At 40.8% G+C, this 15,037-nt stretch overlaps 1 protein-coding gene across 4 annotated transcripts in view; it reads right to left on the reverse strand.

Moving 5' to 3' along the window:
- Positions 1 to 1,373: 1,373 nt before the first annotated feature.
- The window catches only part of si:dkey-174m14.3 (uncharacterized protein LOC563117 homolog), a 63,968-nt gene continuing 50,304 nt past the window's right edge, over positions 1,374 to 15,037 (reverse strand). For all 4 annotated transcript variants that reach the window (XM_034162833.1, XM_034162831.1, XM_034162829.1 and 1 more), the window contains 2 exons: positions 13,692 to 13,772; positions 1,374 to 3,693 (listed from right to left, as the gene is read on the reverse strand). In XM_034162833.1, the coding sequence (XP_034018724.1) occupies positions 2,281 to 3,693; positions 13,692 to 13,772 (1,494 nt within the window). In that variant the 3' untranslated portion in view covers positions 1,374 to 2,280. The remainder of the gene's footprint in view (positions 3,694 to 13,691; positions 13,773 to 15,037) is intronic.

Here is a 15,037-nt window from a genome sequence, read left to right on the forward strand (position 1 = left end):
TGCCGTGACCAGGTATTGCCTGTGAGGTCTTCAGCAATTAGTCAACTGTATTCTTGTTACCCGTGTTTCATAATTTCAAGTAGATGAGTGTCTATGACTACAACTGGATGGAGTATCAGTGCATCATAGGTTAGTACATAAAAGCCCCAGCCAAGGCCAATACTCTATGATAGCTGGGTGGACAGGGACAATACAGATGAAACGTTTTTTTCCACAGGTAGCATGACGTAGAATCTATATTGGCAGTCCACCTATCCCACTGACTTTGGTACCTGCATACTGGATTGTACACAATAAAATACTTCAAATTGACAGCGTGATTGATATTCCCTCATATGCATGTTACAGATCTAGCCCAAGTTTTGTCATTCGACCAGTACCCAAGGAATACTGAAACATTGAGTCATCCTATGTCAATGATTACTATCTACTAGGTATCACAACCACCCATTAAGAACAAAAACAACAGGACTCTGAAGACTACCTTTGTCCTCCAGCAAAGATGGTGGTGTCACAGTACACCTGTGTCCATCAACTTTTTGACTATATAGGCTCTTGCAGATGTCTAGACTTCATAGAGTAAACTTACAAAAGCATTAATGTTGTTGCAGGGTTGTGTGAATTTCTCAGTAAGTTTGTTGTTCAGATGAGGAGTATCACTTGCATGGTGAGGAAGCAGCTACGACTTTAAGACCATGTTGCCTGTGTCTCGGCATTATCTAGTACGCAGGTCCCTCAGTGTTGAGGACTCCAATGGATGGAGAAGGCCAAGCAAGGGAATATCCACATTTCACCTTATTCCAGCAGATAGATGGTTAATTTCAACAAGTGGGGATGTACCAGTTGACTGTTCCATTGTGTAGTAGATGTGGGACCACTGTGTACTCCCAGACCTCAAATACATACCCACTACCTTGTCGAAGAAGCCGTTTAAAGCCTGGATCTTGAATTTGATGAAGAACACCCACAAACAGAGACACCCAGCTTCTCAAGTGCTCTATCAGGACATACAGTGATTCCAAAAAGTTGAGGTTAGTGAACCTTTTCTCTGATAAATGCACCAATGTCACTTGACTCCATAACTTTACCTGTTACAAGGTAAGGTAGTCCCATAGCCTGATGGCTGTCGGGGTGGTAGATGTTAGAGTCCCATGTTTTTGAAGCATGGTGCCCATCTCCTCTCCCTTCACTGCCTTCAGCTTTCCCAACTCTAAAGAGAGTCAGGTCCCCATTTGTTGCTGGGTTGACAAACTTTTCCAGTCATTGGTCCAGTTACCCATTATCTAGTCCAAGCAACCATTGAACAGAGGAGGATCTCGATCACATTTTTGATAGAGACCTCAACACATGTACACTGACTTAAGAAAGCTCTCAGATTATATTTGTGCTTTATTAGGTGCTCAAAACAACCAAAATATATAAACATGCGTTTTTTGTTAAAGAAACTGGGTTACAGTGGCTTGATGGGGTGCAGGAATCCAAATTTGAGGTAGAATGGGTCGGGAAAACCTCTCATGGGACATGGGGGGAAAATTAGGTAATACTGACTGCTAAGACAGATGTTCACATTTCAAAATGCTCTATAAATAACAACACACCCGTCAATACTGTCATCAACAGAAGAACAAAACAAAATTTCTCATTACTCGTTATGATTAATTTGTCCTTCTATATTAAACATTCATAGTAAAACTTCAAAAGGCCAAGAATATGTCAGCCAATTTAAAATACCAGCTGAAATACATCTGCAGTTTATGAGGGCGTTAAGTCTCAAAATACTTCTCTGAGGTTCGTACGTAGGATTGGCAGTTTGAAATTTCAATTTATATACAAGATCTGTGTTCAACAAGAGGATCTGCATTTGTTTGAATATTATAGATGTATTTCCTGCTAATGCCTACATACAAAATATATCGGTTTTTATTAATAAGTAAATATTTATACATTGTTTACTTTAAATACATACATGTTCTGCCAAAATGTCAAGGCCCTTTAATTGAGTGGGCACCTTCACTGACTCTTGTGCCACAGTTGCGTCACATAGAATTCAGGTACTCTAGAAAATCAAAGATTTGCCAACCACTGCAATGCAAACAATGCTTTTGAGTAATTGCCATAATTACGCAAGCATGTTCCCGGTTGTTACTTTGATTTCTTTGGCCCTAGATCAGGTCACAGGTTTGTTTCCTATTAAAATGACCATCCTGTTACTTGTAACGTAGATGTTCCAGAGCCTTACCTATGATCAACTCGAACAATAAACCTGATTGGAAAGAAGCTTTAATTCAGAAGTGTTCCATATAGCTGGGCCTTGGTCAGACTGTCCTTTCTGGAAAGTCCCAGGGAGCCAAATGTTTGGTTGTATGGAGGAGGCAGAGGTGGCGGCGGAGGTGGCGAATGGCACACCTGAGCAGGCAAGCTGTGCATGTCCACCTGATAGTGCTGTAGGTCTGCAGGCATCTCCAGGGACCTCTGGTGCAGAGACTCGTTGGAGCTGTTGGGGCTGGGATCTATATAATCCTTGCTTTGGGCACCAGGTGGCACATTGCCCTCCCTGTCTTTGGAGCTCCCTGAGTGGTAGAGGCTGTGCTCCGACCCTTGGCTGTCCTCAGCTCGGTACAGATGGGCCTGACTGTGTGACTGCCGCAGGCCTGGGCTGCATTCAGGGCTAGGTGTGGCAGCTACCCATACTTGGTCCATGACACCCATTTCCTGATGGTAGTAGTCAGCTCCTTCCTGGAAACTGCTGTAGAGGGGACCGAGTCGGACCTTCGCTGGTCGGACAGAGAAGTGTTGCTCTGAAAAACTGTATGGTGAGGCCCGACCTGGGCTGCAATAGGTGTGGGCACTTAGGTCCTCCACACTAAGTTGTCTCCATCGCCCAGTTAGCTCTTCTTCCTCAGGGGCTAATGCGCTCCCTCGACGACTGTCTCCATAGGCAACACTGGGAGAAGTGGATGGAGGGAGTGGCTCATATGGTTCACTGAAGCAGGAGGACATGGTGCGGCTGTAGACTGGTGAGCTTCCATTCTGGTGGTGGCTCAGCTCTGTCTGCTGAAATGGATGTGCATTGACAAAACCTTGTGGACTGTCCCTCTCCCACGATGAGTCACTCTTTCTTTCATAGTCCCCTTCATCTCTCCAGTCCATATACAGAGAATGGTGGCGCGGAGAGGAAGCTGCACTGCTAGGTGGGCCATTCCCTTTGTCCTCTGACCCCCCTCCGCTGAAGCTGGAGTAGGAACTAGAACCTGCACCCAGTACTGCTGGAAACTTAGCAAAGTGTTCCTGGGAAAAGCCAGGCCTCAACCCAACTGAACCCTCCTCTGGGTTGCTGTCAGTGGAGATCTGCGGCCCATAGAGCAGCTTCCTCTGACCGTGGAGGTCCATGCTAGGCCTCCTTTCACGATGCCTGTCATCAGGGCAGTACAGCGCTGTATCACTGCTGTATAGGTCTGATTTATAGGTTCCCCGGAGCCCCAAGCGCTCTCCTGGTCCTAAGCTATCCAAGATGAAAGCATGGTCCTGTGTTTGGGGGCTCGGGGAACGAGATGCCTGGCTGCTGCTGCAGGCCTCATCTGGCTTCTCAAGAACTTTGGCAATAAGAGAAGCGGGAACAGATTCGGTGTAGGTGTGGCAGAGAGGCGACTCCTCCATGTGCATGGTCAGTCTTTGTTGGAAATCATCAGGAAGCTGGAGGTGTCATAGAGCACAAGAGGGTAAGAAAATACTTTGAATAAATGTGTTAATGTACTATCAGGTTAAATGTGCAGTGGCAGAGATGCTGCCTCAAAAAAATTGGGTGGTCCTGATTCACATCATGGTCATGTGATTTTACCTCATGGCAAAGGATTTTATTAAAACAATGACATGACATTTCTGCTATAGTTTGCCAGAAGGTACATAGAAGATGTGAGCCTAGATTTAATCTGTTTTTGTCTATAAAAAAATTTCTCTGCACAACTCCACCATGAAGCTGTGAGTGGTGATTCAACAGGCAAAAGTTGCAGTACTCCCAGTTTCTCCCATTGCAGAAGCCTGTAAATACTTTAAACTTGTTAGGGGTGTCTTGGTGGCTTCCCTCACTAATCTCCTTCTTGTACAAATTGCCTGCTTCAGACTGATTTATAATACAGTAGCATACTCTTTGTATGACTTGGAAATGTTTGTGAATCCATCCCCTAATGTGTCCAAAAAAACCGGCTGTAAAAGTGATGATTTATATGAACAACAATTATTTTTCCAGCTAGGTATGGCCTCTAAAAACAGCTGTAATCTCCCCGTCTCATCTGTATATGCCAGTCTGTATCACAGTTACATGATACCATTAAGAATACAATTTTAAAATTGTATCAGCTATTTGCTTCCAAATTTTGTCCCCATAATTTAAGGGGATAAGGCACCTACAAACCATTAAACATTAACAGTGACAGTGACAAACGACGACACAGTTAAGATGTTCTTTCTTTTTTAAAAATCTCTTTTTGTGTTTTGTGTTCATAAAAATACATATAGAAAAAAAAAATATATATCCATAATAACAAATACCAAAGAAATGTGCACGAACAATATAAATTAATCAATAAAGTAAAATTTCAAAACACAACCAGACAAACAATAGTGCGCAATACCAAAACAATAACAAAACTGCTAAACCTAATTCTTCAAACTATAACAAGTAATTTTATTATTTTTATAAAGCCTTTTAAAGCCAACTAAGGTACAGAATAATTTAATGTTTTCAGGACAGTTATTCCAAATTTTAACACCTTTAATGGAAACACAATGACTTTTTACAGTAGTTCAGATCTTTATTTTCTCAAAAAAATAATAGTCCTCTGTATAATAGGAGCAAAATGTGCAGAACTTTGCATCAGCAACAAGGTATTTTGAGTGACTCGAGGTTACATGAATGGATATCTGCATAGGTATTTGAGAAAGCTATTAATCTAGATGATAATGAAGCATGATAACTTGAGCCATGAATAATTGTGAGTTATTGCATCAATGTCACATAGCCCCCAAACTCCAGAAGAATGTTTTGTGCTACTTGTGTGAAGCCAGGAGCAGGATGATATTCTTCATGACTGCTGTGTGCCACTTCACAAGTAAAATCAGCAGGAGGCAGTTGTATTGTGAGGTTGTCCAGACTTGGGCTGTGCCAGTTAGATGGCAACCTTAAGTATGGCTGACTGTAAATCTAGCCAAAAATAAGGCATACAGTGGCTTGGAGGTGACTATATCATTTCAGAATCTAATAACTTGGCCAGTTGTCCTTCAAATGATCTCAAATTTTAACAGCATGTGCAGAAACAACTCAAAATTCTATGTTTACGGTTTTATGTTTGTTTCTTATCAGGTATAGAAATGCCATTCACTGGAAAAGAAAAGGCATTTTATGTGTTAGAGTTTTCTCAAACATTGTGTATATTGAAACGTGTGAAATCGTTAATGAAATTCACATTCTTTTGAATTTCTTATTCAAATTTTGATGAATAACTCTTATTTTGCTCAGCATTAAGCCTGTTGCGTCAGGAAGTGCATCTGGCGTAAAACTTGTGCCAAATCAGCATGCAGATCTAGCTTGGATCTACTGTGGCGACCCCGAGTGAAAAATGAGGGAGCAGCCGAAGGGTCTTACTATTAAGCCTGTTTAGTTTCATTTGTCTAGACTCAGATATTTAAATCTCGAATTATATCAACATTTTTTTGCAACAACACACACACACACACACATACATGAAGATTGCATAACAAGATGCCTTCGGCAGGTGGTTTTGTTCCTGTGCACGCACTGCAGCATCCTGCACTCACATACAGTACATTAGGCTCAGCATCATAACATACATTTTGTGCTTTATGCTGCACTTGACTGAAATAATTCAGGTTTTAAAGATGAAGGCAAACCTTTCTTGGACAACGAATTTGTTCTTCACATTTTTGTTCTTCACATTCCTCCATTTAAAAGGGGGAAAAAAACCTTTCTCTACACCATCACGGCTTTGCCATAGCAACAAGCAGTAAGCCAACTGTAGCTCACCACTAACTGGAATCAGTTGTTTCTAAGTGGAACCGATTCCACTGCAACTTTATTCCTCACATTGTGATATGGCAGCTCAAAGTGTGTTTTATCACATCGATTATACTGCAGCTCCAACCATTCTAAACGCCCGTTAATTGCCGCCCACACGGTTTCATCTGTGCGTGCTGTTTAGATCATAGCCAGAATTTCAATTTGATTGTTTCATATCCTCACTATACAGATTTTGCAGCAAAACACCAGTTCGGCTGGAGCTGGAGAGCCGCTGCATACTTCCCACAATGCCGCAGCGTTATTCATCAATATGCTGTCGATTCTCCCGCCCTGAGGACCAGCAGACTGGCAGACAGGCTGCATATGCACGGCCCCTCTTGTGTTTAACAGTCATTTTTACAAAGTAACTGCTCCTCTTCTGCAGCTCTACACATTATACAACTTATGTTCAGTCAGTGTGGAAGAAGATGTTTTATGAGCTTTGCATGTTCAGTTTGTATTGATATTTCCATTTGGTGCTCGGTGACAAACGTGGAGGTGTGTTATGTTGACCAAAATGGCTGGGGCTAATGCAGCAGAAAGTGGCACTGAGCTGGCCCCACTTTATAACGCTCATTAATACTCACAGGTGTCTCCTTTTACAAGTAACACCACAGTGGCACCAACAGGGTGCACCGCGACTGGCGATGATCTGCCGCAATGTTTTAATTCTGTCTCCAGTTTGACTCAGCCTGTCAAGAATTCATTCATGTGGCGCTTAATGCTTTGTAATTGTCAAACGGTTACATTATCGCCAAACCCTGTGGAATATAATTACACCGTCTGTATTTGCATATTGAGCAAGAGGATGAGGAAAAACCTCAGGAGCCCTCGATTCTTTTTAGGCCCGTCTTATTCACGCAATGGTGAGCACGAGATATGTGCAGCTGTGACTTTGTGGGCGAGCGCACGCCATTGCAGCTCAAATCCAAACAAAGCACATGGGAGCGGAAAGATGTTTGCGGTTAGCAGTTGGCACAGCTAACCGAAAAGTTAACTTTGATAAGCGCTAATCCTAATCCGCTAACAGAAAAGTTAACTGTGATAATGTTGAACTGATGAAACGCTGAAACATTTAGCTGAAGCTACTGCTAACCACGAACCGCTAACTTTCATTGTATTAATTTTGTAATGGCTTGGTTTCTTGGCTCTCATGCTACGGTCGCACTAGCTACAAATGACGGCAACACGCAGTTGGTTTTGTCGCTTGGTGGGTGTTCTGGCAGCGTGTCCGCTACATCTCCGTAAGATGTCTTGTAAATCACTTCAGAGGTGTTATCTGTTTTAGAAGTGTTTATTTTTGCTAACTTTTACAAAACATGAGAAACATGTTATATTTATACAGAAACACAGCTGTTTCAGACTGTTTTGTTCAAGCGAAAAACCAGATGACGTTACGCTGCTTATTCACTCTGATTGGCAGTCACATAAAATGGGCTTCAGGTCTATTTTGGCCCCACCTAGCTAGCAGAAGTGCAACTGTTGTCTCTTGTGGCTACAAAACGCTTAATCTGATTGAAAGTGAATGGCAAGTCATTGCTTCGCCTCTAACGCTTGCTGTAGCTTGTAGCTAATGTGACAGTAGCTTTAAACCCTGGAAAACAGGCCTAAATTACTAAAATCTTAACACATTGTGTAACCATGGCAGTTCTCGAAAAGGTTTTAGCATACCAGGATTAGCCCACCCCCTTTTGGAGGAAAATTAGTTAAAAGCCCACCCGAAAGTAAATCAAATTACAACACATTTAATGAATGAGAAAAGGGAAGTAAAAAAATGTAGACAAACAGGATAGATATTTGTGATTTATTTTGTATATGCGATGAACATAATATTGGTCATGCTCATGCATCAGCCCACCACCTCTTTAGGCAGATTTTCTGACGGGTGAGTAAGGTCATTTCTGGGTTTACAAATGTTTTTGACCATTAAAATTCATTTAGAAAAATTTTAGCTGACTTAAAGTTAGCAGACTTAAATTAAGTGGAAGCTAATTGGTCTGCTAGTGGATTTCGAAGTTAGCTGAAAAGCTAATCTGCTAATGAAAATGTTAGCTTTGCTAATCTGCTGTTAGCTGAACTTTGCCGGCCGCTATTTTTTGCTACATGTAAACTTTATTTGTGATATTTTTCTTGTTTATTAAATAAAACAATACAAATAACAGTAACAATTATTTGAATCTTCTTTACATTTACAATTTAAATGTTTGTTGACATCATTTCAGTCTGTACTAATCCAGCTTATTACCGTAGACTTGTCGGCAGTTCGGTACATTTTTCTACTTTCTTTCCACTAATAAAGAAGGATTATGCTAATGTATGTACAGACCCTGTGCTGGCATAGGTGTTTCAAAGGCTTTGAAACTTGCTTCAACTTAGCCATCACTAATTTGAAGAATGGATGAAAAGTTTTGGGAATTGAACGCAGAGCTGGTACGGAACGTTTTTGCCCGTACTGCAAATTACCTTTGGCTAACTCGAAACACTGCTTCAAAACATTTTGAAACTTCAAAACACCTGTTTCAAACATTGCTTATGAAAAGGAAAACAGAATTTATATGACAAAATTTAAGGACTTCGAAGGTAAATGACTGCTTATGATTGAAGAAACTGCGCTGGTGGCTTAGTGGGTAGCACTGTTGCCTTACAGCAAGAAGGGCGTGGGTTCGCTTCCCACCTGTGGCCTTTCTGTGTGGAGTTTGCATGTTCTCCCCATGTCTGGGTGGGTTCTCTCCGGCTTCCTCCCACTTCCAAAAACATGCAGGTTAGGTGTACTGGAAACTTTAAAGTGACCCTAGGTATGGATGTGTTTGTCCATCTATATGTGACCCTGTGATAGACTGGCATCTTGTCCACGGTGTCCCCCATCTGTGTGCTGGGTAGAGGTGGGCGATACTGGGAAATTTGGTATTGATCCGATACCAAAGTAAATACAGGCCCAGTATCACCGATACCGATACTTTTTCATATTTAAGCTTCATAGATCCAAAGGATCCAAAAGACCTAGGATAGAATTTCACCAAACAATGTACGTGACAACAAAATACTTTATTATCACAATCAACATTTTTGTTTAAAAAAAAAAATCATTCAACACAACTTAAAACAAAATCTCCTGAGGTAGAGGGCTGACAAACCACAATACAAGGGTGCGCTGCTCCGTGTTGTGTGACACAGCGCAGCGCTGCTCTTACAGACAGAGAGTAGACTTTGATGAATCTGCATGCGCCGCAGTCAGTGTGTGCGGGAGAGAAAAAAGCTTGAGTATTGATTTTTTTTACACGAGGATCGTTCAATATCAATACCAGCGTTGGTATTGATATTATCAATATCAGGACCGATCTGCCCAGCTCTAGTGCTGGGATAGGCTCCAACCCCCGTGACCCTTAATTGGGGTAAGCGTGTATAGAAAATGAATGAATGCTATCTGTTCCCTTTCTCTGTCAGTCTTCAGGTGAAGCTCTAATCTGTTCTCCCGTGGCAACCGACATTCATCGTCACTCCACTAATTCATGACTCTGATCTCATCGAGCGCATAAAAGTTGATGACCTTCTTGATAGCTGAGACAGCATTACGCTTTTGTTGTACTTTCTTTTGTCATAATCACAAAAAAAGAAAAAAGCTGTTCAAGTAACACCTCCTTACGTTCAAGAAAAACGATCAAATCTGGGCGCGAGTTCCTGATGTGACTCGCTGAAATTCTATTTTTAAGATAAACATCAGACCATCTGAGGAGACTGAGGTCCTTTGCTGTGTGCAGGACACTGCTGAAAATGTTTTATGACTCTGTATGACTTCACGCTGTGGTCTGCTGGGGCTGTGGAACTTCTGAGAGGGACAGGAAGAGACTTAACAGATTAGACACAAGGGCTGTTTCTGTCCTGGGATGTACTTTGGACCTCATACAGGTGGTGGGTGAGAGGAGGATGTTAGCTTAACTGACATCAATTATCGCCAACCTATCTCATCCCTTACATGAGACTGTGGGAGCCTGAAGCAGCTCCTTCAGTAATGCAGCATCAGTGCAAAACAACGTCTCCGCAGGTCATGTATTCCAACTGCAGTCAGACTGTATAATACCTAAAAGTGTTTTTAGCACCATAACCACCTGCACTATTTTGCACTATTAACTATGTTTTCCGCCACCTTTTGTGCTTTATTACATACACAACTTTGCAGATTACCCTGTGCAATAATTTGACCATATCAATCAATCAATCAATCAATTTTTTTATATAGCGCCAAATCACAACAAACAGTTGCCCCAAGGCGCTTTATATTGTAAGGCAAGGCCATACAATAATTATGTAAAACCCCAACGGTCAAAACGACCCCCTGTGAGCAAGCACTTGGCTACAGTGGGAAGGAAAAACTCCCTTTTAACAGGAAGACACCTCCAGCAGAACCAGGCTCAGGGAGGGGCAGTCTTCTGCTGGGACTGGTTGGAGCTGAGGGAGAGAACCAGGAAAAAGACATGCTGTGGAGGGGAGCAGAGATCGATCACTAATGATTAAATGCAGAGTGGTGCATACAGAGCAAAAAGAGAAAGAAACAGTGCATCATGGGAACCCCCCAGCAGTCTACGTCTATAGCAGCATAACTAAGGGATGGTTCAGGGTCACCTGATCCAGCCCTAACTATAAGCTTTAGCAAAAAGGAAAGTTTTAAGCCTAATCTTAAAAGTAGAGAGGGTGTCTGTCTCCCTGATCTGAATTGGGAGCTGGTTCCACAGGAGAGGAGCCTGAAAGCTGAAGGCTCTGCCTCCCATTCTACTCTTACAAACCCTAGGAACTACAAGTAAGCCTGCAGTCTGAGAGCGAAGCGCTCTATTGGGGTGATATGGTACTACGAGGTCCCTAAGATAAGATGGGACCTGATTATTCAAAACCTTATAAGTAAGAAGAAGAATTTTAAATTCTATTCTAGAATTAACAGGAAGCCAATGAAGAGAGGCCAATATGGGTGAGATATGCTCTCTCCTTCTAGTCCCCGTCAGTACTCTAGCTGCAGCATTTTGAATTAACTGAAGGCTTTTTAGGGAACTTTTAGGACAACCTGATAATAATGAATTACAATAGTCCAGCCTAGAGGAAATAAATGCATGAATTAGTTTTTCAGCATCACTCTGAGACAAGACCTTTCTGATTTTAGAGATATTGCGTAAATGCAAAAAAGCAGTCCTACATATTTGTTTAATATGCGCTTTGAATGACATATCCTGATCAAAAATGACTCCAAGATTTCTCACAGTATTACTAGAGGTCAGGGTAATGCCATCCAGAGTAAGGATCTGGTTAGACACCATGTTTCTAAGATTTGTGGGGCCAAGTACAATAACTTCAGTTTTATCTGAGTTTAAAAGCAGGAAATTAGAGGTCATCCATGTCTTATGTCTGTAAGACAATCCTGCAGTTTAGCTAATTGGTGTGTGTCCTCTGGCTTCATGGATAGATAAAGCTGGGTATCATCTGCGTAACAATGAAAATTTAAGCAATACCGTCTAATAATACTGCCTAAGGGAAGCATGTATAAAGTGAATAAAATTGGTCCTAGCACAGAACCTTGTGGAACTCCATAATTAACTTTAGTCTGTGAAGAAGATTCCCCATTTACATGAACAAATTGTAATCTATTAGACAAATATGATTCAAACCACCGCAGCGCAGTGCCTTTAATACCTATGGCATGCTCTAATCTCTGTAATAAAATTTTATGGTCAACAGTATCAAAAGCAGCACTGAGGTCTAACAGAACAAGCACAGAGATGAGTCCACTGTCTGAGGCCATAAGAAGATCATTTGTAACCTTCACTAATGCTGTTTCTGTACTATGATGAATTCTAAAACCTGACTGAAACTCTTCAAATAGACCATTCCTCTGCAGATGATCAGTTAGCTGTTTTACAACTACCCTTTCAAGAATTTTTCATATCTGTACTTACTTATACATATGTATGTGTATATATATATATATATATATATATATATATATATATATATATATATATATATATATATATATAGATAGATATATAGATAGATATATATATATATATATATATATATATGCATACTCACTTATATTCTGTTTTTCCACATAATCTGTTCACATTCGTATTTATGCACCCACCAGCAAACATTGCAATATACATTAGTCACCTTTCTTTAATGTAAATCTTTTTCTTGTTTTTACTACTGTACGACTCTTGCTGCTGCAACAAGTGATTTTCACCACTGTGGGATCAATAAAGTTTATCTTATATTATACTACAGGCATTGTAGCCTTTAAATTTTGAATTAATTATTTGACATGGGTGTATATTCCTGAATCATTCAGCAGGTGGCAGCAGGGCACATGATGTGTCCTTTTTCACAGTCTCTTGAGCAATGTTTGAAAAAGGTTTTGAAAGGTTTCTGAGCAGTGTTTCAAGTTTGTCATTAATAATTTGCAGTATAGCCAAGAGTTTGTGTTATCACACGATCTACCCTTATTTTAATTTCGGTTTTACTTTCCCATTCTGTTGTATATTTCTGCCCATATTTAGTGACATAAAAGACGTCATGTTTGGCTCAGTTGTTGTTAACTCAATTTGTTCACTCACCTTAATGACAAGTGCCACTCCAGCAGGTGGCAGACACGTCTGTGGGATGTTAGATAGGTTAGCTTTTTAAGTAATCAAGTGCGGAAGGAGTTTGCTAGATTTTAACCAGTTTGTCACCATTACATGCCCTTTTAAGATGGTGGTGTATAAAATCATAGCTTTTATTGGTTTGTGAGTTATTGTTTACACAAGCTGGCTGGGTTGGACTAACTACTCACCCACTCAACTCCATTTTGGCTATTTGTTTTTTGTTTTTGGTTGTTTGTTTATTTGTTTGTTTGTTTGTTTTATTATTTCATCAGGAAGATCTGACTGGCAAACTGCTCTATGCAAAGTTTCACCAATCACCGTCACAGAGGTCTATAACTTCTTCAGAGTTGTCATATGTCCCTTGGTGGCTTCCCTCTCTAATATATCTGAGGGCCAGTTGAGAGGTTTTGAGCCTGACCCAGAAAAAGCAGAACATGGTTGTCCATCTTTTGCATTCTGAGAAATCAACATTCCTCAACATTACACCCAGAGAGTCAAAACTTCATACATTCTCAACAAATTTTGGTTTCTCAGAATGCAAATGATGGAAACCCACATCCTACTTTTTGTAGGTCAGGCTCAAAACATCTCATTCCACCTGTGTGGATGAAATGGATGAAATTCATTTTTTCCTCAAAATTCTACTCACAACACCTCGTAATAACAATGTGAAAAAGTTTTTTTTATGTTACAACCTTATTCCAAAATGGGTGAAGTTCATTTTTTTCCTTCAAATTTCTACACACAATACCCCCATAATGACAATGACGAAGGGCAGGTCGCCCAAAACGTTACGTTTTGCTAAATAAAGCTTTTCCTGTATCGGAGTGCTGTGGCTGTGTGGATCATTCGGTATCTATCTATGAGGAATTATTGACCATAAACGTCTCTTTCTAAGCCACCAAAGGTAAGTTGGACTAGATTTAACTGACAAAGATTTGACCTTGAATGTGAGGTTGAATGACACCAAATGTTAGCATAGTGCTTACCTCGGATAGCTCTGCCCTGTATAAAGACTTGTTGCATTGAAGGAGCTGAGCAGCCAGATTACAATCCTTCCTGTACAGGTCCTTTGGAAACATAAACGTTGTGAATAGATTACAGAGCATTCCAGACAAAAATAATGTCTGATTAGTTTTACCATTATACAGTAATCATAAATGTCTATTATTTTATGTAACAGAGGCCAGCAGGTGTCGCTGTGCAGATGTAGTTAGTAAACCTCACTCTCAACAGTTCAAAAGGATTCTCTGGTCATAAGGCCAGAACTCTGGGTTTTAGCCTTCTGGTTAGGGAGTCCGACTCCCATGCCCGAGATCATGAGTTCACGTCCCAAGGGGAGCGAATGGGCGGAGTCATAACAACACAACGCAGAGTGCAGCAGCTACAATGGTGCCGTGACCCAGATGGGAGTGAGTTTAGGGGGTGAGTGTAATGGAGGCCAGCAGGTTTCGCTGTACAGATGTAGTTAGTAAACCTCACTCCCAACAGCTCAAAAGGATTCTCTGGTCACAAGGCCAGAGCCCTGGATTTTAGCCTTCTGGTTAAAGAGTCCGACTCCCATGCTGGAGATCGTGAGCTCGTGTCCCGAGGGGAGCAAATGGGCGGAGTCATAACAACACAACGCAGAGTGCAGCCGCTACATTTATTCCTTTGTGTTACCATCTTAGATCACCAAAATCTTCAAAATTTGCCTCGTCTGGAAATAATTTAGGATTTTGCCCAACATAGGTTAAAACAGAGTGACAAGAAGCCATGAGACATTAGGAAACTCAATTTCCCAGTATGCCGTTCTAAAAAAAAATCTTAACATATTTCAATATTTCACATATTTCATATTTCACTGGATATCTGCTTATGCTTACATTTTTATTTGCCTTGCTGAGATGAGCCAGTACAGAAATCAAAAATTTTGAATTCCCAGCTTCCATTGAAAGCTTGGAAACTGATTTTGGAATGTCAGCGCACACTTTCCTTTCTGGAATGAGGCTCACAGCCCCGGGTCTCAGCTGTGGGTTAGAGTTGAATTGTTCAGAACCTCATAAACGCAGGTGTGTAAAATTTCAAGATATAGATGGGAACTCTATTTTGAAGTAAAAGATATGAATACATAAATACGTGAACCCCTGAGTTGATCTAAATGTACTGTGAACCAGTCAGTGGCTCGATTTTAACATTAGAATTTAATTAAGTTAAGCTTGTTTTGCTGCTACGTCTGCATCATCAAGCACTCATAAAAGTTCAAAGTTAGCATGAGATGTTTGTGAAACTGATCACAGGAAATATAACTTTGCAAGGTTAAAAAATAAATCAACATGTTCAGTAATGGGAAGTG

This window comes from Thalassophryne amazonica, chromosome 21, assembly GCF_902500255.1.
Source record: "Thalassophryne amazonica chromosome 21, fThaAma1.1, whole genome shotgun sequence".
Lineage (NCBI taxonomy): Eukaryota > Metazoa > Chordata > Actinopteri > Batrachoidiformes > Batrachoididae > Thalassophryne > Thalassophryne amazonica.